The sequence below is a fragment of the Podarcis vaucheri genome, assembly GCF_965113315.1.
Source record: "Podarcis vaucheri genome assembly, chromosome: 3".
In the NCBI taxonomy this organism is placed as follows: domain Eukaryota; kingdom Metazoa; phylum Chordata; class Lepidosauria; order Squamata; family Lacertidae; genus Podarcis; species Podarcis vaucheri.
This window is the reverse complement of record NC_138761.1, coordinates 66710474-66732927: the sequence shown is the minus strand read 5'-3', so window position 1 is coordinate 66732927 and position 22454 is coordinate 66710474. Positions and strand designations below refer to the sequence as shown.

The following is a 22454-nucleotide window of genomic DNA, read 5'->3' as shown; positions in this document are numbered from 1 at the left end:
TCAAACAGTCTTCTGGAACTGATTACATTCGAGAACTGATGTACCACTGTACTACATTTTAGAAATCTGTGATAATTTCAGGCCATTGCCAGTCAAGGCTAAGATTTGACATGTTCATGGTTCACCCGTAATAAAATAAATGGAAGCTGAAAGGATGACAGTGTTCTTTTCTGCCATACAGAGAGGGGGCGTGGCACATTTTTGGGGAATGATCTTATAAATACACAAAGTTAAGGGCTTCCTTTAAAATGCTGGTTGCTATTGCAGGCCTATTATGCTGTGTTCCTGAACAGTGGTCGACTAGAAGTGCACGTCTCTACCGGGATAAGGGACCCTCGCAGGATCACCATCAAACCTGCGTCTGGCGAGTTTCATGATGGCAGAGAACACAGCATCCGAATAGAAAGACTCGGAGGGTAATAACTCAGAATACAGGGGTACTGTAACCCTGAACATTTGTTCTAGCCCAGTAACTGAAACTATGAGGAGAGGAGAATGAAATCTCCGTGCAGCTTTCATTTAAAAGTCATCTTCTGACAGTGATGATTTCATTATGGCATAGGTCACGCTTTAGTGTAGGCATTGCCGCTTAAGATTTTCATTAATCTAAATTGCTATGTTAACCTTTGATACTTTTTGCAAATACACTTTATTAATCTAATTTGTGTGGCTGAGGAATTGGATCTTGAACTAATATTAAGGAACAGCTTCCAATGAGAAGGAATAGCAACATCAAGACCTAACGACGCCCACGCCGAATTCACAACACCTGAAACTTCTTTATAAGTTTCTCACATGAAACTATGGGAAGGTTGGGGATTGATGCCTTCTGAACTGGAAAAGGGCCCTATATCTTTAAGAGTCAGGGCAATCGGGAGGAGAGAGGGAATAAGGAAAAGGAAGAGCTAAGGTGTTGGTGGTTCGCAGCAACATAGCAACGGCATTGGTTCACATTAGCACGTGCTGCTAGATGCCGTGGTGCAGGTGCAGTGTTTGAACATTGTCTTATATGTTAGGAATAAATCATGTCTAGAAGTCATGAAATAGGATACAAATGTAATCATCAACATTCAAGGGGGCCCCTGCCACTTGCTTTAGGGGCAGTCTTGCAGATGGCATGGAACAAAAATGAAAAAGATCTGTCTGAGGTGGGGGAAGGGGCTTTTTAAACACACCAACACACATGCCCTCTAAAATAGCACTATCAATCCAGGTATTTATGCCTGCAAGTATTTGGTGCAGCCCTAATGTGCATCCACTGAAAACATAAAATAACAACATAACGTATATAAATAATGTAACATAAGATAATACTGATAACATAGCATAAATCCCTCATCCATCCACCCTACAATGCTTCTGGAGCCACCATGGGCTATGCTGGCTTGGAGGCCAGAAAGGATTACTTTGGTTATTAGTTTTTATCCCTTATTATGTCAAAGCGCACTTTCCGTTGGAGGCCCTGCAGCTCTAATAAATATCTTAACAAGTAAATCCATTCATTCCATTTCCTCAGAATCTTCCTCGTTCTCTAACCCATGACCTTATTCCCAAGCAAAAACATGTTTTGTCAGCCTCCTTGGTACTTGTTTAAACTTCAAATTCCTAAAGTCAGGTTTTTAATTTTCTTTAAATGTCACCATAAATGACAAAATGCAAGCTGACAAGTATTGATAATACTACAATATCTAGCAGAATGCAAAGGAAATCCTTTCACTTAACAAACCAAATAATAATGCTGTATATAATACACAGGATTATGTTATTTGCTACCCTGTAAGGACTGCTAATGCCAGCTCATCATTGCTTTTACATCACCCTCTAGTGGACAGAAATACAGAAATAGGCTCATGCTTGTGATTTTCGTAACTGTCCAAAACACATACACAACAGACTTCATTTTCCCATAAACTGGGCTGGAAGAGAAATGAACAAACCTCTTCATCTACTAATCATTACCCAAGCTTTATTTTATTAAAAGCAGAGGACATTTTTGAAAACTCTTCAGAAAGCTAATTACCCATATGATTATAAACTAATTGCTTCCCATTCCAGGATAATTATAGGACAGCATTGAGGACTAAGGCATATCATCATGTGCTGGTCTTCCGCATCAGAGTGCATAAACATTTTCTCTTGAACAATAGCAGAGGGCTTCGTAAATTATTAGGGATTTAACCAGGAACAGGTATTATCAGCTACAGGAGAATCAAGCAAGCCTAAGAATGTCCAGCTTTACTGGGAAGAAGGTATCCAAAAATTTAGAATATCTAATGTGGAGTTATTGCTATTCCATTCTCTGGCACAGACTCCTGAAGCTGGGGGGAAACTAAATGGATCATTTAGCCCAGCTGCAAAACCTTCGACAGAATGTAAGAAAACCCAAAATGGTTTTTGCAAGTTTTTGCACAAATGCACTGAGCAACTCCTTCCAGTCCTCAGGTAGCCTCACATCTGGCCCCAGTATCTATTTTCATCTTTGGTTGCACACTTCAGCACAAATATTACATTTTGGAGTACCCAATATTATCATTAAGCTGAGGTGAATAAGCTGTTGTTAGGCTCTCGGATATGCCCACCCACTTTCACACATATTGCTTTCAGGATGCTTATAAAGCTATCCATGCAAAAATAATAATACAGTGGTACCTCGCAAGACGAATGCCTCACAAGACAAAAAACTCGCTAGACGAAAGGGTTTTTTGTTTTTTGAGCTGCTTCGCAAGACGATTTTCCCTATGGGCTTGCTTCGCAAGACGGAAACGTCTTGCAAGTTTGTTTCCTTTTTCTTAACACCGTTAATACAGTTGCGACTTGACTTCGAGGAGCAACTCATAGAACGCGGTGTGGTAGCTTTTTTTGAGGTTTTTAAAGACTTTGGTGATTTTTGAAGCTTTTCCAAAACTTTCCCGACACCATGCTTCACAAGACGAAAAAAATCGCAAGACGACAAAACTCGCGGAACGAATTAATTTCGTCTTGCGAGGCACCACTGTACACTGTCTGCCATCTTATGGATAAAGTCCCATTGGACTCAGGGCTTTCTTCCAAGTAAACCTGTATAGCGCTGCAGTGCATGACATTTGCAACACCGGGTTGCATCCGAGCCACGCTGTGCTCAAGCCACACGGTGTCCCCTCTTAGGTCAGGCCTCTCCCAGACACACATATACTTGGGCCTTTCCTCAAATTTGAGACTTTTCAGAGAAAACAGAGGCTGCCGTTGGAAGGAAGGGGTGGGGAAATTGCCATGTGTGAGTGTAGCTTTCGATGGAAATCACAGCAATTAAGATGACACCACAAAGGCCAAAGTAGAAATTATGTTTCTTTAGGGGGGAATCATTATTATTATTAGTTCAGAATTCTGGATAGGCCCTTTGTACAAAAGGACCCCCTGGTGCTAAAGCTAGTTGCTATATTGCCACTACAGGTGTACTTGGATTTTGAAAATATATAATATACATCTTTCATGGATTCCAGCAGTCACCATACTCAAGGGGCTTCACTGTTCTTCAGCAAGAGCATAATAACTAGTGGGGAAAACCAGGAAAATAAAGAACCAAACAAAATGTGACCCCTTTCATTTTTTTATCCTGGTGGGCCATGGGAAATTATACTTTAGCACTAAAAGTAACCTTGATTAGATGGTATCAGTACCTTGAAAAAAAGATTGAATCCTTAGGCATCGAGCTGGAGCCCCTGTACAATTCTAATGAGCAATACATTTTCCATAATATCCTAACTAGACTAAAGGATGTCGAGAGACAAAATATTATGGCAGCTGTAAACAAAATTTGCTCCCCCATATTCTATGATTTAAATATCTTAGATAGCAGAGCCAATTACGTCACTAAATTAATAATTCCAGCCCAACGTAGGGCTTTTATGCTGGCCCGGTTGAATGTTTTTCCCTCAGCATTTGTCTGGGGAAGATATCAAAACATCCCTAGAAACAAGAGACTCTGCAGATGTTCTATGAATGTCCCGGACACTGTAGAGCATATTCTCTTTCACTGCCCATTGTACAGTACGCTCCGTCAACGCGTGCTGTCCCCTCTTTTGGGTGGCCTGGAACCCCAGCAAGGTGAATGTGTTGGATTCTGCCTATCCGACGTTGACCAAAGGGTAACGGCGGGGGTAGCTGAGTTTTTGGTAGCAGCCCTCCAAGGAGCAGGTTAACAAGGAAAACCACTGACTCTATATGTATATATATATATATATGTATGTAGCCAACCGCTGCCTTTTTATATATATTTCAAGTCACTTACATGTTATTTTCTCTTTTATGGTTTTATTTGTACAATGCCTAATAAAGGTTTGATTTCAACCTTGATTGTTTCTATCTGTAGTAATGCTGTCGGTCTGTAGGCTCTTCTTTTCAGTTCATCCACATACTAATTTCACTGATATTCTATTGGTTTGAAGCTTTTATTCAGCCAGAGCAGTTTGGGCTCTCATCCTGCAGCTCTTTAAACGAAGTGAAAACTGCATCCGTCAGTGTTATGGTGCAGGTACAGCAGCAGGAGCAGCCGTTTGGCTCGGGGTATTTGTGTATTAAGTCACTTTCATTGATTTTGCAGGCTGTTTGTGATCCAAGTAGATGAGGACAGAAGCCAGTCTCAAAGACTCCCATCAGATCAACCTGTTTCCGTTAAGAAGCTTTTTGTGGGAGGGACACCACCTGAATTCCACATTGCTCCTATTAGGAACATACCTGCGTTTGATGGCTGCATATGGAACCTTGTCATCAATGCTGTGTGAGTATCTATTTTTTTGTCAGGTTATATAAAGCACCCTATTGATATAAAGCTATGTTGCTTATAGAAACCAACTGATGTTATTCCAGTGGCAGGCATATGATAGATGGGGATCTACTAGTAGGTCTATCAGTAGGTCTTTGCAGTACATCCCAATCATTTAACAATAGTCAAAATAACAATACTTTTCCCACCTATGTTAGGCTGCTGAAATAAATAAAGCTAACCAGGAGTGGCTTTTTGTGTGAAAGGACTCTGGTATGGAAAACAAATTTCTATGGTCAGAATCTGCTCAGAGGCACCCTGTTCTTTAATTTTAACTGCATCTCTGATAGGTAGATATCCAGGTTCCAGTAAAAAATAAAATAGAAAGAAGATGCAACAAGGCTGAGTCTCCCCACCCCTGTACTATTCTAGATAACGAAGTCTTAAATTCTGACAATATGTGCTTGCCCATAATACAATATAAGGTTGCCAGCTGAGCAATATTTGCCTGGTATAACCCAACCATTTGTGATATTCATCAGAAAGATGCCACACTCTTAATTTCCATGTTAATTTTTGACAAAGTAAACCAGCCACAATGATAGCTGATGTTATTCCTGACATGGTAAAACACCAGATGGCTTGATAAAAGGAAAGCTCTGCTAGTCAGACCAGATGGAAAAAGTCAAGTTAATGGTGATTTTAAAAGAACTGAAAATGAATATATGAGAACTCTGTTAGCTGATGCTGAAATTTTATGATATTTGTATGCTGCTCCATAACATAAAGCTATCTGGTGCAATGAACAATTATACACTCATTAAACACATGCAGAAATAATTTGTGGAACAAGATCTCTATTTGATGTCTATGCTATTTCATATCTTCCGGCACATGTCATGTACTAGCTGAGGCACATGTTGAACAGAGTAATAGCCTCGCCAGTGTTGTGCCAGGTCTCAAGCACTAGCAGCTGTCCAGTTCAGTTCCACAGAAGGGCCACACACAGCATGACATCTTAGCTCCAGGTTTACATGTTAGCTGAACCAGGTGATTTTCAACTGTATGATCAGCGATTCACTGAAGCATATATGCGTCACATGGCACTGTCTCTACACACTAATGTCGACAGCATTGAAAGTGGGCAGAACCTGCTATGTACCTGAATTATAGGCTGCACATGGAGCTCCAACAATACATCAACTCTTGGAAATGTATGCTCACTAGGGGCAAGGGACAGTAGTGAAGGCACACCAGGGCAGCTGTTTGGCTTCCCTGGTGCATTTGCACTGTCCCACTGTGCCAACCTCATCTCTGCTTTGCCTCTTCCCCTCTGTGTCCCAGGAGCAACGTAGCTGAAAGGCAATTGGGGAAGCAGCACAGCCCCACTGCACTGTCCAATACGGGTGGGTAGGTGGGGGGTAACTTTGTGTATTTTCAAAGGAAAAGGGAGCAAGCTTCATGGCTATGTAGGGATTTGAACCTAGTTTTCCCAGTCTTCTTCAACACTACACACCGGCAGTTCACCATGGTGGTAAATGAAATTAAAGCCTTATGAAGAGAATCCAGAAGTATCTCAGGAAATTGTGTGTTACATCATCAGATTAGTTCCTAATCCCCTCAACAACTGCCTCCAAAAAGGCAAACTACACTTTTAAAAATTATTGATCGTGGTGAAAGGATCCAGTTGAAGAATTCCTGTTGTTTGACATCACTGACTTCATTGTCTCTCTTCAGTCCAATGGATTTTGCCCAGCCATTATCCTTCGAAAATGCAGATATTGGCCTGTGTCCTGATCAAGACCCACTGCATGAAAAAGAGGATGAGGATCACATCTCCCGTGCAACAGTTGTGATCCATCCTGAACCAGATACTGCAGAAAAGATAGCAAGTGCCACCTCTCCTCCTCCACCCCCTTTCCCACCTTCACATGTAAGTGTGCTTTGTTTCTATGATGTGATTGGGTGGATGAGTTGGGTTAAAAAAAATAAATCACAGGTTTTTACCTGGCACTGGTAACTGCATAGTGATTATGGCGATGGTGCATAATCGACTTCTTGGATTCACTAACTGAACACTTTGCAAATAGGGCTTCATATGGAGACTTTGTTCAGCATCTCAGTGGTACCCCTCTTCTGGGCAATACAAGAGGAACACAAAGCCTACTGTTTCTGAGCAAGCTGAATCTTCAATATGATCTGTTCATCCCAGTGGGAGGAATTCAAGATTGCACTAAGGCAGTCATTCCATCAGGGCAAGCATTCCTCCTGTGCCCTGTTCTGGTGGTTCTCTCAACACACCCACCCCCGAGCCAGTTTGGGGTGGGGGGGCTGAGGACACACAGGAGGAGGAAGTGCAAGCAGATGTTATCAGCTGGATCCCCAAAAATGCATTTGCCATAAGATCAATTTCAAGTGTGAGTGCAGCTTTGTAGGTCTTGCTATACCACTCAGTGAGATTTATTAGTTGCTCATAGTTCCTGCTTAACTCAAAATGGTGAGTCTACTGCCAGTTTTCAGCTGAATGATCAGTACAGAGGCATGCATAAGTTAGCACTTGTTGCTTCATTACTGTGGGAAACATTTAACTTTTATCACCAGCTTCTCAAATTCCATGGAAATCTGGATCAACTTTTGGTCCTTTGGCGTTCTTTCTGTCTCCTCTTTGGCCGTTCTCTGCTTTCTGAATTAAACCAACACAATGTATCCATGGATAGCTGATGAAAAGCATGGGAACTTTAAAAAATAAACAAATACAGTCCTAACAACAAGCAAGTCAAGGAAGTGACTAATGTGAGCTGCAACTTGAAGATATAAATTCCATTCATCACTATTGTTTTAGAGCAAAGCATAGGAATATAGTATATAGTATATATTTAATATTTTTGTAAGTTAATTTTATACTCAAAATATCACTGGGAAACCTGGTCTTTTCCCTACCTTCACCCTTGGTTCACCCTCATCAGAAACCTGGCCTAAGATGCAAATTTCACACAGCACATACGAGGGTTCCTGTGCCTTTGACAACATTAGGAATCACCTTCCAGGAGAAAAATATGGCTTTTCTGATGAAATTCCACCCGGACAGCAACTTTAGCCAGGTTGTGTTTGTGAGGTGAATACCACTGCAAAAAAGAATTCACCACTTCATTTTTACCATTGTCACCTATCTGATACTTGTGCTGTCTCAGTTGCTTGTATATGAACCTGTCATCTAAAGGGAGAAAGGCTTCGATTCTCATTACTCAATCTCTTCTCTTTTCCACTTTCAAAAGATAGAACTTATAGGTCAGAATGTCAGCATTTCAAACTTTGCTTGACACCTGTTTGTTAGTTTCATCAGATAGTCCTATATAAGGCACTGTGGAAAATCAAGCCAACATCTCTCCTCGTCCACTACAATCACCACATTAAAGACAGAGGATTGGGTCCTAAGACAGAGTAGAAGGACACATCTTTCCTGTCCTGTGCCCTCCCATGAACCCATGAAATGTCTGTCCGCAGAGCGAGGGGATCCTCTGAACAGCACAGACTGTAGTGGAAGAATAGAATTGCCAAAAGTCCAGCAGAGAAAACTTTTGAGAGCAGTGCATTTGTGGCTTTCTGGTGGACTAGTTTTGTGCATGACTTTTAACATATGGATCAGTCATTTTGAACTACTCTATGTAACTGTTGCTAACTGTGTGCTTTAAAATGGTCTGTCTAAAGAGTAAGGAATCTAAAAGGATGATTTTCTAGCCGAGATCAATCTTAATAATAATAGAGGATGGTAGATGTGCATTATTGATTCATAAATATGATCTAGAACACTTTTCCTTCAATCCCACCCACAAGGTGGCATAATGGTAACATGCATTTATTAATGCAATATTTCATTTCCCAGTTCTTTTTAAAACATATAGTTCAATAGTATATTGGGAATGCAAACTAGTTGAGCCAGATTTCCAATCAGAAGCTGGTGGTTTCAGTTTAAGCCATGCTACAGTTTATGCTAGATTGTCATAGTTTTCCAGCTTGAAACAAGACCTAAAATGAATTTTCCATTTCACTTTCCTTTGCAGCCATGTAGCCAATCCGTAAGTAGGTAGAGCAGACTTGTCAGCTGTTCAGTGTAAATGACAGGTGATATATCCAAATGGTATATTATAGCAAGAATAAAAGCAAGCAAAACCTTCATTTATTGCAGAAGTGAGATCAAGAGTTGCAAAACATATTTTGTAATAACTTTATTATCCAAAAAGCAAAAAGGGGAAATGATAAAATTAAACACCACTTGTTGAACTTCAATATATTCAAAACACTGTACGTGCTTAGCTCAGGAATGGGATAGGAAACTATGAAGGTGTTGTTGGACTCCAGCTCCCTTCATCCTTAACCACTGGCCGTCCTGCCTGGGCCTGATAAGAACTCAACTCATCTGGAGGGCCACAGATTCTCCATTCCTGATTTAATTGGGTAGATTAAGCTCTATTCTTAATCTAAGAAGCTACAGTAAGTAATAACACATTATATGTAGGGACTTCTCCGAAGACAGTTCAGAAACTTCAGTTGGTTCAGAATTTGGCAGATATGCACCTCACTGAAGCAAGGCGGTCTGAGAATATAACTCCAATCCTGGCCCAACTACAATGGCTTCCAGGCCCAATTCAAAGTGCTATAAAGCCTTTAAACAGCTCAAGAACACAATGCCTCAAGGACTGCCGCTCCAGACCCTGCAATCATCACCTGAGGCCCTTCTTTGTGTGGCTACTCCACAAGAGGTCCAGAGGGTGGCAACACAAGAATGTGCTTTTTCTGTGGTGGATCCCCATTTGTGGTATGCTCTCCCCAGGGAGACTCACCTGGCGCCCTCATTACATATCTTTAGGCACCAGGTGAAAACGTTTCACCAGGCTTCAAGCTGAATAACCTTCTATGGCCTTTTAAATGTGCTAGGGTGGTTTTTGGTTTGTTTTTGTTTTAATATATATTTTGTGCTTTCATTTTGTATTTTTATGTTGTGAACTGCCTTGCGATCTTCAGATGAAGGGCGGTATACTAATAAATAATAATAATAGATCTTGTTAGTCCACTGACATAATTATTTTATACAATATGAGAAGTTCTGTGTTCATATACCAGTCAAACTGGAATATGAGTGCATGCTTTGTATATAGACCCAGATTTATTTCCTGCTATCCTTTGGATTAGATAATACTCTGCTTGATGAACCAAATGATAGTATTTTCGTCTGTCTTCTAAACAGTTTACTATTTTAGTGGAATGATGCCATTAAGAAGGTAATGGTTTTATATATGCTGACAAGCTGACATAGCTAAGATTTCTGACAATTTCTGCCGCAATGTCCAAGCAAGGAAGATGAATACTTCAGTAAGATTTCTTTTATGTTGAGGTGATATCAATTGTCCCTTGAAATATCATTTTCAGGTAAAAAATAATGGATCCTACTTTATTCAGAATACCTAATATTCTTAAGTAGTGCTTAGATTCCAAAAGGCCTTTCCTATGGAAATAACAAAATGTGTATTTGTTTTGAAAGTGGCACAAGAAATACTTGGTGTTTGCTGCAACAAGCACAGATACCATTTTAAAATGTGCTACTATTGAAATGGTTATTAGGTGACTTTAAACATGAGGGAATGTTCACACTTCTCAATGCTTTATTAGACCAATGTAATTTCATTTTATATTCATCAGCCTGACGATTATATCTTTAGTGTTGAGTCATCTGAGCAGTGAATGTCTTAGATACTTCTGATATATTTCATAATGTACTGGTTACGTGCTTAGCCTTTTTAACTTCATTCTACATAGATGGCTTTCAGAGCAACTGTAACCCCTGATCAGTTCCACTGGGAATAGCAGCCTGAGAGAGGGCTTTCTCTGTGGTTGCTCCTAAATTATGGCACTCCCTCTCCACAGAAGTACCGTATTTACTCGAGTCTAATGCACCATCGAATCTAATGCGCACCTCAGGTTTCAGAACCTTAAAACCCAAAAAAGTGTTTACTGGTGAATGTAAATGTCCCCTCAAATCTAATGTGCACCTTAATTTTTGCAACATAATTTGACCAAAAAAAGGTGAGCATTAGATGCAAGTAAATACGGCATGTTTAGCATCTTTATTGTATAGTTTTCCCAATATGCTCTTTACCTTGGCCTTTGACAGTTAAGCTGCTTTTGGGGTGGGGCGTTGCAGCCCACCTCTTTTGCTGACCTGATATTCTATTGTTCCATTTTGGAATGTTTTTATGTTTGTTTGTTTTTTAAAATGTGATTTTTATCAGTTTTTAAATGTATTTATGGTGAAGGGTGGGTGATAAAGCTAGCTAGCTAATTAATTAATTAATTCCATGATGCTGGAGTGATCATGGTGTGCTTCTGACAGGAGAGGTGAAGGGCCCTATGTGGAACACAAAATGGTGGAAAATTATTATCTCCCACCCTCCAGCCTTCTGCTCCAGGCAGCAGCAGGAGGCAGGGCTGCACATGCCACAGAAAACCCACCACTCTGGGCCCCAGTGAGGATTGGCCAATTTTGTTTGCTCCTGGAAAGGATTTCAGCTGCTGGAGTTTATTTGCTGTTGCTTTGTCCTGTATTTTATGTTGCAGGCTTAATGCAGGCATAAACAAAGCTTAATTTGTATTTTGAATATGGATAGTCTTTATTTCTGAGGAAGAAGATTCTAAAAATAATAAACTAATAACTTCTGGATATTAGAGTCCTACAGTAGCTCTCTTTCTGCTGCAAACACTATAGTGTGTGTGTGTAGCGAGACAACTTCAGTGATTGCTGCTTCTGCCTCATGTTATTTACTGCTTCTTAGGACTTGCTTGCTGCTGAAGTGAAGAGCGCCAACATTTCAGCTGACTTTGGCACTGTGACGGTATCTCCCAGTGTTTTTCCCAATTTCCCCCACCCTGGTTTTATTTAACACTGCTAGATGCTGCAGTGCTGTTTCACGGTGATTTTATCTTCTTGCTTTGCTACTAAATGGCTTTTTCTCTTCCCACCCACCGTAGTGCAGCTTTGCAGACAAATGTGTGAGACAGTCAGACAGCAGTCTTCCCATTTGCTCAAACTGCTCTACTGAAGGTATCAATTTCCTGTCTCACAGGAAATGTCACATCAATAAGATTTCAGCTAAAAGAATTAATTAAAAGGTTCATTCTTGAAGCTGTTCTTCGGCGTACATGGTTGTAAAGTTTCAGTCTTTTCAAAAAGCTATACATTCTTATTCCAGTAACATTTCTAATAAACATGAATGCTTTCATCTTCTCCCTCTGGACGTTTTTGGTCCATTGTAGTATTTAATATAATTTGGGTTCCACTAAGCACCTTTATATTCTTTCCTGGTCTATGCCAATCAAATGGTGGAGGGCCCGTATATGCTGTTATCTATACACCTAATTTCAAGTTGCAACTGACAGGGGAAAAAAAAAATATACGCAACTCCATTAAAATAGATGTGGACCTGAATGTGCAGGAGCGTGAGATTTCCCTTTGCCAATGGTCAGTTGCTGAAGGACTAGCCTCACACATTTGCAACAGGGCTCTTCCAGACATCGTCCTGACTTGACTTTCTGGTTCATAGCAGGACATGCAGCAAAAAGTACCTCAAAAGAAAAAAATCTTCCCTTTGTGGGGGTCTAGGTGAACCTGGTTGTTCAGGACATAATAGCATCCTGCACAGATATTGCTGGTTCATCTGGAGCAGCTGCAGAAACCTTAACTGGCACTCTGAACGTGCAGATTTTCAGTGACCAACACTTTCATTCAGAACATCAATTTCTCTGAAAGTACTATATCTGGAAGTGCCCTTAACATCTTTGTGCTCTTTCTCTTTGTGCCCTTTCTCTTTTGAAGAGAATGTTTATCCCCCCCCAAAAAAAAACCATTTGAAAGCTGATACCCAGATCATTGTGATTGGTTGCATGTTGCTGAAGCATAAAAGAAAGGAGATTCCTCTTTAAAGTGTAAATGTCTTGTTTCCTAATGTATAATTGATGATGTTTTGAAAATGTTTTATGGACAGAACTCCACACATTGCAATCTAATCTCCACTGAATTAGAATAAAAGCAGACGAAAGTGGTTACCCGGGGCTATTAAACAAAATGTTTTGTAATATGTATATTTGGACCTATTTTTGCCCTGAAACATTTTTCTCTTGTGAATTGCTTGTGTCAGCCTATTCATTTATCCTCTTCATAGCAAAGCCACTAAAGCAGAAAACATATGTGGTTCTGTAGTACATGGCACTGGTTTACTTGCATCTGTAGCTAGAGTATCAAATGTAAAAAGAAGAGTTTTCACATAAAATTTAAGAGAGGGAATTCCAAAGTCTTCAGCATGCTTCTGCATACCAGTTGCCAGAACCCGCAGGGGAACTCAGGTCCTCCTCCTCACCTCAGGTTTCCCACGGGAATCTGGCTGGCCATAGTGAAAACAAGTAAACGTAAAAAGGTAAAGGACCCCTGGATGGTTAAGTCCAGTCAAAGGTGACTATGGGGTTGCGGCACTCATCTTGCTTTAGGCCGAGGGAGCCAGCGTTTGTCCACAGACAGCTTTCCAGGTCATGTGGCCAGCATGACTAAACCGCTTCTGGTGCAACGGAACACCATGACGCAAACCAGAGCGCACAGAAACACCACTGACCTTCCCACCACAGCAGTACCTATTTATCCACTTGCACAGGCATGCTTTCGAACTGCCAGGTTGGCAGGAGCCTGGGACAGAGCAACCGGAGCTCACTCCGTTGCGGGGATTCGAACCGCCGACCTTCCAATCGGCAAGCCCAAGAGGCTCAGTGGTTTAGACCACAGCACCACCCGCATCCCTAGTGAAAACAGGATGATGGACTAGATGGGCTATTGGGCTGATCCAGCAGGGCTTGTCTTATGTGCTTATGACATAAAAAGCTGAGTTTGTTTCACTCACCTAACCTATGATGATGTTTTAGCTGGTATGCCCCCAAAAGCAGATGTAGAATTGGGTCTGGTGCATAGATGCAGCACTACTTACTTCAGAAACATTGTTTTAGGATGCATCTCCTGTGTTGTTCAAAGTGAATTCTGCTGTTTACCAAACTGAGATACTGGCATGATCCACCCGTCATACAAAATGTCACCTGCTTTCCTTAAGAGTGTGTGGGAAGGGCTCCATGCTAAACTAACAGAGCACGATAAGAGATGATGGCGGTGTTTTGTTTTGCAGGAACACTGCGCTGCTGATGTGGAGCCAATTACCTTGGAAGGCGGCAAGCAATTTGGCCTCTCAAGGAACAGTCATATTGCAGTTGCATTTGATGACACCAAAGTTAAGAATAAGTATGTTCCATACTTTTGAGATGATATGGTGGTGAAACTCATTGTGGTAGAGTAGTATGGAATGAGTAATGCTGGGCATGCTTTTAGGCAGGACAGCCACAATTGAAGGAGCTGTACAAGTTTCTCTTCATTTCATGCTGCACAAAATGACCGTTTGAAATGTTCTTGCTCTAAAATTCAGCTCAACGACGTTAGATGCTACATTTAGCAAGAATTCCATGTTAGACTTGAAGCTCCTTTCCTAAGTCAGTGTAGCTCTTTAATATGTGTCTCATTCCTGAAAAAGCCCAACAGAGCAAAAATAATAATAAAGCAAAAGTGCCAAGGAGACAGAATTAATTGGTCTATATTTAGCAAGTCACAGACAAGAACATTTCTGTGTTGCTGGAAGTCACTAATTTCCTAGAATTATTTAAACTGCAATCTATGGGCACTTAAAGCTGCAATCCTATAGACACTTAATACTATGGGACTAAGAACTATTAAAATCAACGGGAATTGTTTCTGGGGAGATATACACAGGATTACGCTATTAAGAATCTTTTTTACAGTAAATATTTTGAAGTATGAATTTACACATTTACATATAAACTGATATTTAGAACATCAGTTTCACTTTCAATTATGTATATAGAAGGCAGCCTCAGAGCCTTCCGTGAGTTTTTTAAAAAATGTTCTTTGGATGCTAATTATTGTTTGAATTCATCTATTTTATGTTTTTCATTTAATGGTCTGGACCCAGACTTGCTTTTGGACGATGGAATGGCTAACCCCATTCTACTCAGAACTCACACCTATCCAGTTCAGTAAACTGAAAACCTGTTTGCTCTTAAAATGATCTATTGGCCTTTTGTGGGCAGAGGGACAAGTTTTTATCCCTTATTTTTCTGCACCACATAAAGATGATATTGTTCTAGCTCTAAATCAAGTCTATGCAGTAAGTGCATGAATACTGTATCCATACACCTCGGCAAGTTCAGAAATAGGAAATGGGTATCTTAGTTTTATTTGTCTTATAAATAATGTTGCCTTTAGCAATGTTAGTTTTATGACGAAGAGTGAAAGATAAAGCAGATTAATGCTTCCCGACTTTGTGGTCTTTTTCCCAAATGTATAGACTTACCATTGAATTTGAAATCCGAACTGAGGCTGAAAATGGGTTGCTCTTCTATATGGCTCGGATCAATCATGCTGATTTTGCCACCGTTCAAATAAAGAATGGCTTTCCATACTTCAGTTATGACCTGGGCCATGGGAACACCAGCACAATGATTCCTGAGAAAATCAATGATGGCCAGTGGCACAAGGTATGAAGCAATGATGGCCAGCACCTATAGAATTAGGTTATGTGTGGAACGGGGAGGGGAATCCCAAATGAGGAAGCATTGTGGAAGGAATAGATTGGATCGAATCTTAGCTGTCCATAAATGGAATGACTTCTTCTGACATTTTTGACCCATTGAAGGGATGGATCCCATTGGCAGAAGTGGATAGTATCCCCCCCCCCGTCCAACCCTCTTGCTGGAGCAGATTCCTGGACGTTGCCTGGGTCTATAGGGGAAGGTGGGATTGGCAGGAAGCTGTCACCAGTTTGAGCAAAGTCTGGATCCAAATCAAGCAAGGCAGCAAAACGAGATACATGATGTCAGGGTTACTTCCAGATCCGAGCTCACAGAGGATCACGCTAGCCAGCGATCGTTAAATAAAAGTCTTTATTGAGTTACAGTCTCCATTCTCGATCTGCTGCGTGCAACCCTACGTCTTATGCTTAGATCGGCGAAGCTCCGTCTGAGTCTCCGCCCCTTGCGCACCAACTTAATATCCTAGCCCTGCTCCACCTTTTCCGCCTGACAGTTCTCCTCTGGGTCCCTCTGCCCCCCTGGGTCTCTTCCTTCCGGGATTCTTCTGACGCTGACCCCCCTGACTCTCCTGTCTCCTTGCGCCGGGCTTTAGGACCTGGCTCCCTTTCCGGGCTGCCTACTGCGCCACCTTCCTGTGCATTTGAACTTGGCGCACGCGCCCAACCTTCCACTTTCCGTCTAACCGTCACTTCGCTCCCCGATGAAGGTGTGGCCACTCCTGACTCGTGCCCTCCCTCCTGTTGCGAGCTGCCAGCGCTTGATCCCTGGCGCTCTTCCTCTTTCCTACTCTCTGGCGGTGACGCTGGTCCCGATTTCCAACTGCTCTCCTCTGAGTCCCCTCTGGCTCTATCTTCCTGGGGTGTCCCCCTAGTCTCCCCCCTTGCCCTGGCCACTGGTGCTCCTTTTTGTGAATCCTCTGATTCACTGGAAAGACTCGGAGATCTCGGGTCGTCGTCATCACTCATCCTTTCTTCTGCCTCCTCCCCCTCGCTCTCTGTTTCCTCCCTTGCCCTTGCCTCTGCTCCTGAACCCCTGACACATGAATATCATAGGGTTTATTCAAACACAAATGTCATGTGTATTGCAAATGTTGCTATTCACCAGAAGTCTTAGTTGTTAGCTTCTGATTGGCTTCTGTTGAGAGCAGAATGCTCAGCCAGTTTCGCCCCTGCCTGCCTGCTTGCTCGCTTGGATTAATGTGTTTTCTAAAAGAGCAAACAGTACTATTCCACACCATCACTAGTATTTCATGGAACATAAGACTATCAATAGCTATTAGCCACTGCCAGAGGGAGGGTGCCTCTGAATACCACAAGTCAGGAGAATGTTGTCATAAAAACTCTGAGGTTATTATGATTGCTTATGCAATGTCTTACAAATACATGCCATTTTCCTAAGCACCTCAATCCTCAGAATATAACAGTGCAATCCTAAGCGTGTTTGTCAAAAGCAGACACCAATAGACCTTACTTCTGTGTAGGATGTCAGTCTAAGGGTGCAGAACTATAGTCACCTCAAAGCAAATCGCAGGGAATATTGTGGAACTTATTTCTGAGTAAACATGCATAGGATTGCACTGCACACAGTAGCGAACATTGTGGTGAGGATCACCACTCATCCAACCTCCCATAAGTTGTGTAGAGCAAGACTGTCAAGGTGGCAATGGCAAGATTCCTTGGTTCAAACACACCACGTCAACCTCCCTGCTGCCTCCGCCGCTCTCTTCTTGTAAGCTGCGGCAAAGAGACCAACCAGCAGTCAAGTGGCACATCGCCACCACGCCATCTGCTACTGACAGCACGCGATCCTATTAAGTGAAAAGAAGGTAACTTAGCATTCATTCAAATATGAGGGATGTTGCATCACAAACCAAATCATATGCATGTTAACTCAAAAGTAAATTCCACTGCGTTCAATGGGTCTTGCTCTCAAGCAGTATGAATAGGATTGCAACCTAGATATAGTGGTGGTGGCGGTGGCGGCGGCAGCAACGATGTACTAAACTTCTATCTTTTTTCCAGATAAAAATATTCCGAAGCAAGCAAGAAGGTGTCCTTTTAGTTGATGGTGCTACAAACAGGACCAGAAGCCCAAAGAAAGCTGACATTTTGGATGTAGTGGGGATGCTGTATGTTGGAGGATTGCCAATTAATTATACAACTAAAAGAATTGGTCCCGTAAGTAAAGACGACTTTTTGTGTTTTATAAAAAATCCTAACGCATTGTTAGTTATGTGTTCCGTGACACCACTGTCAGGCACATGGTGTAGCCATGCTGAACAAAAGACAAGGATGAGCATTTTGCTTCTGGTGTCCTTTAAAAGACTTGAGGTACTCAGTTCAAAAACTGCATCCTTAACCTCCCCTTTGAGGCTGAGTAACTTATTCCTTTCCCAGCAATGCCCATCTGCAGGGGCTAGCAATGATGGCATGGGGAACATCATTCAGGTGGTCCAAGCTGTTTCTCTGTCCAAGGTGTGACCAGAGTGGTATGCATCCATCCATGGGGAAGCAGGTCCCAAGGTATTCCAGTAATGCCTGAGCTGAGTCCTGTAGCTCAGTGTTCCCCAACCTTGGGCCTCCAGCTGTTTTTGGACTACAATTCCCATCATCCTTGACCACTGGTCTTGCTAGCGAGGGATGATGGGAGTTGTAGTCCAAAAACAGCTGGAGGCCCAAGGTTGGGGAACACTGCTGTAGCTGATGTCATGGTGGGGAGTGGCACAGGTGGAAACACCAGATTTATTCTGCCATTGCATTTACACTGAGCTGACCCCATCCCCACTTCTACTTCCAAGGAAGCAGCAACAACAGAAGGTCAGGTGAGTGTTCCAGCCCCACCAATCGCTGCTGGCATCTACCCAGGAAACGTGAACAAGAGTTTCTGAGAAAAGAATCTCTACACTGCCAGTTCAAGGCCTTTGTGTCACAGAGAACTTGGTAGTAATGTGGCTGTGCTGGCCTCTCCTCCCACTATCAAGACACATTTCACAGTGGGTTGTATGCTGGGCCAGTGAGTGACCTCCTTAAGTTACAACCCAGCCTTCACACCAATATTCCACATGTATCTTTTTTATTTTAAAAAAAATCAGCAAATGTATACGGTATTTATATATAATACAAAAAAATCTAAAACACGGGATAAAAATTAGAAGTGTAATTTTTGGCTGTCTTGGAAAGGTGTCTGTTTACCTGATTGTTGAAGACAAAAGAATCTATTTGCATAGGAAAAAGAATAAATCAGTTGACAGACAGATTTATCATTGAACAGTAGAACTTACATGGCTGCATTCTTGTCCAAGAGATGTACAAATGCTAGCAATAGTAATCTCAAAGCACACTTTTGTTATGTGGAGAATATGTTCTACCCATGAAAAATATTACATTTTATATTCCTAATGTAATTTGGCAAGCTAATATACCACACATTTTCTGCCACCTTTGCTTAAGCTTAGAAAACTGTGACCCACATATTGTGTAATCTAAACCTTAGAATATCCTCTAAGCAACGTGATTCTGCAGAAAATTAAAGGATATTGCCCCATTAATGCCTGGGGGTTTTTTGTATAGGAATCATGTAATCAGTCTTGTTCATTTCAGCAAGCCAAGAACAATTTTTAAAAAATGCTAGCTACTTGCCAATGCCATATCTCTGACTTTTTCAGTTGTGGGATGAAGGCATTTTAGATAGCTGTACATATACTAACACCTTTTCCCCCCTTACTCAGGTTGTCTATAGCATTGATGGATGCATGCGAAATTTCCAAATGACAGAGTCTCCTGTTGACCTGGATAATCCTACCTCCAGCTACAATGTTGGAAAGTGCTTTGCCAATCCACAGAAAGGAACATACTTTTCAGGAACAGGGTTTGCCAAAACAGGTAACGTTATGTGAGGTTTTATTCCAAAATGGAGCACCAGGGGATTGTTACAATTGTTCTTCAGAAATCATGGTTGGGCCCTCCTAAGAAGACAGTTGCCTAGGGAGGTATGAATATATCGGAGCATAAAGGCTGAGAAGTGAAGGAGCAAAATGAAAGAAATATAGATTTTTATGATGGCCCACAGGGATTGCTACCTGTGCAAGGCTTGTTGAAATGTACTTTGTTCAACAGCAGTAATATCAGGTCTTGCAAAGGATTGTGGCTATGATTAAATTTACAAAAGTTCTTTTAATGAATGAAAGAATAACAAGTGTCATTTAAAAGAACTTGTGCGGTTATAACTATAAACCCCACAACAATTCTAAAACATTGATATATCTGTTTAAATAATCTTATTTTATTTTATCAAATAACATGACTTGGATTCTAACTTTCCTCCCTTGAGTGCAGCAGAATTCACATTCATGGAACAAGGCTTCCCCTGCTTCTGCACTCCCAAAATCGCATTGCACTCTTATATGAACAGAAATGTTCCTATAGTGACAGGCTTATTCAGGTGTTAACTTCACCCCCAGAGGCATTCAAGACAGACTGATACCAACAGATTGTCTCTCAAGACAGATGGATACCAACATTTCATGTCATCCTTTGTCTTCTACCTTGCTCGGATAGTAGAGCCCACTGAGGCCCTCAAGCCCAGGCTGGAAGCCAGTCTTCCATTGCTGGCAAATTAACCATTTGTTGAAGGAAAGGGCTTAGGAGTTCAGTGTACCTGTGCCCCATGTATTTTCTGTTACTGTGGCAACAACATTATTACAAGTCTTTGTGTGATGTGGAAAAAAATATTACTGGTGTTATTTCCAAGCCTCTGAACTTGACATAGCCTTTCTTCCTCACTTCTCAGTTGGAGCATATAAAGTAGGATTGGATTTGCGAGTGGAGTTTGAGTTCCGCACAACTCGGACAAATGGCGTCCTCTTGGGGATCAGCAGCCAAAAAATGGATGGGCTTGGCATTGAGTTGGTAGATGAAAATGTGAGTATGGAGCTATGAGAATTGTTTCAGACAATCTTCTGTTTATCAACCACTTCATGTAAACCAGCTTTACCTAACCTGCTGACTTCTAGATTTTCTGGACTCCAACTCCTGTCAGCCCTAGCCAGCATGGCAAATAGGCATTGGCAGGAGTGACTGAGGAGGTGAGCTGGTGCTGCGTACCTGGCTTCACTGCAGTGGAGTGCTGCTGCTTACTGGGATGGGTGAGGCAGTAGGAGGGTGGGAGCACCAGATTGGTGTTATGTGGCTCATCAGTTGAGCCAATCTCCCCACCACCTCATCCAGCTCCTCCCAGTAAACAGCAGCCCCCGTGCTGCTGGAAGGCACACCACCTCATTTGCTGCTCCTGGTCAAGGATATGAGAGGAGTTGTAGTCTAAAGCACCTGGAGCTCGACAACAAGATTTTTGTTTTTATACCAGTACTAGGGCTAGGCGATATCATCAATATACCATCCAAAACCGGTTTGAAGTCCATATCATGGTAAGTTTCATCATTTTTGACCTGGCTATGCAAAAAAATCACGGTGTTTAGCTGAAAACCAGGTATCACCAAGGTACTCTGTACTTCTTGTTAAGTATAAAAAGGGTTTCATTTGGCATTCTGGGGTCTTTGCAGGTCAACTGAAGAAGCCCAATAGGGTGTTTACATATGGGTGTCTCTCTGACTTGCAGGGCAGAGCCTGGCTGCTCTGTCCCACTTTCACATTTAGAATATCACTTACCCAGTTTGTAGGAATAGGATAACTAGATCCCTCAGGATGAAATTTCTGTTTGCCTTTCCAAACCTTATCACAGTTCTTCTAAAGGAAATTCTGCATAGAAACTATTGTGTGCCACACATTGCAGTACAGTTGACCAACTTGCAAAGGGTTTCTCTGTTAAGTTCTCACAAACGCTTGGATCATCAAATCTGCTGCTGAAACAGTATTTTGCGTCTATTACCCATTTTAGTTTGGCAGCAGTAAATTGACAAACATTATGCCCATAATTTTGAGCTTTCCTGCCAAGATGGGTTCTAAAGCTGCAAATTAATTTGAAGTGGATCTTTGAGTACAGCACAAATTCATCCATTTATGTTGATTAAGTATTTAAACACTGTTTTAGCTGGAGAGGATAACCAAGCCACTACTGCCTTTAATGGGTTAGGATCTGCACCATAAACATGACATATAACAGTCTTTGCTTTTATACCTTGTATATCAACTCATAGCTTTAAGGCAGATCCCTTCTGACAGCATAGCAGCCAGCCTTGCAATTAGCAGATTACATTTTGTTTTGCTTTGTTTCTAGAGCTAATTGGTTTTCCTAATTGTTTCTGTAATTTGCTTGCCAGGTGATGTTCCATGTCGATAATGGTGCAGGTCGATTCTCTGCCATCTATGAACCTGCTGTTCCAGGTAGCTTGTGTAATGGAAAGTGGCACAGGATTATAGCACACAAGATGAAACACCGTTTAAGTCTGACAGTAGATGGCCACCACGTAGAAGGGATCAGTCCGAATGCAGCTTCCAGTTCAGCAGAGACTAATGATCCTGTCTTCGTTGGAGGATATCCTGGTGAGTACACAAACTCAACATCCAGTGATTGTCAAATAGGGTTTGTTTTTTCAATGTGTTTCATCCCTGATGGATGACCTCTGCAAAGAGCAGGACAGGGAGAGTGTGACCTGGCTCCTGATCTCACATCAGCTTTTGATACTGCATTCACCATGGTATCCTCCTGAACTGCCTCTGTGGAATGGGAAATGGGACACTATCACAGTGGTTCCAATCCTACCTTCAAGGCAGAGTCCAGGACATAGCCTTGGGAGAGTGCCTTTCAGCCCCCTACACTATTTCCAGAGCTATGTAATATCAAGCCGCTAGAAGCAGTCATTAGGAGTTTCAGGGTAGGATGATATCAGTATGCTGATGACACTCAGCTCTATTTCTCCAGGACATCTGAGCGTGGAGAGAGTGTGCAGTCCCTGGGTCATTGCTAGGATGCAGAGGTGAAATGGAAGCTGAGCTTGAATCTTGAGTAGCTCAGTTGCCTACTCCAGATGGAGTAGCATCCCCCCCCCCCCAACTGACCAGGTTCATAG

At 41.8% G+C, this 22454-nt stretch overlaps 1 protein-coding gene and 1 long non-coding RNA gene across 7 annotated transcripts in view; one reads left to right on the top strand and one right to left on the bottom strand.

The window, feature by feature from the left end:
• The window catches only part of LOC309528610, a 92502-nt gene that overhangs the window by 58474 nt on the left and 11574 nt on the right, over positions 1–22454 (bottom strand). The window lies entirely within an intron of this gene.
• Positions 1–22454, top strand: part of LAMA2 (laminin subunit alpha 2) — a 395189-nt gene that overhangs the window by 369362 nt on the left and 3373 nt on the right. For all 6 annotated transcript variants that reach the window (XM_082216020.1, XM_082216019.1, XM_082216016.1 and 3 more), the window contains 9 exons: positions 268–416; positions 4580–4756; positions 6479–6674; positions 13957–14069; positions 15187–15376; positions 17452–17607; positions 19158–19311; positions 20219–20349; positions 21705–21927. In XM_082216020.1, the coding sequence (XP_082072146.1) occupies positions 268–416; positions 4580–4756; positions 6479–6674; positions 13957–14069; positions 15187–15376; positions 17452–17607; positions 19158–19311; positions 20219–20349; positions 21705–21927 (1489 nt within the window). The remainder of the gene's footprint in view (positions 1–267; positions 417–4579; positions 4757–6478; positions 6675–13956; positions 14070–15186; positions 15377–17451; positions 17608–19157; positions 19312–20218; positions 20350–21704; positions 21928–22454) is intronic.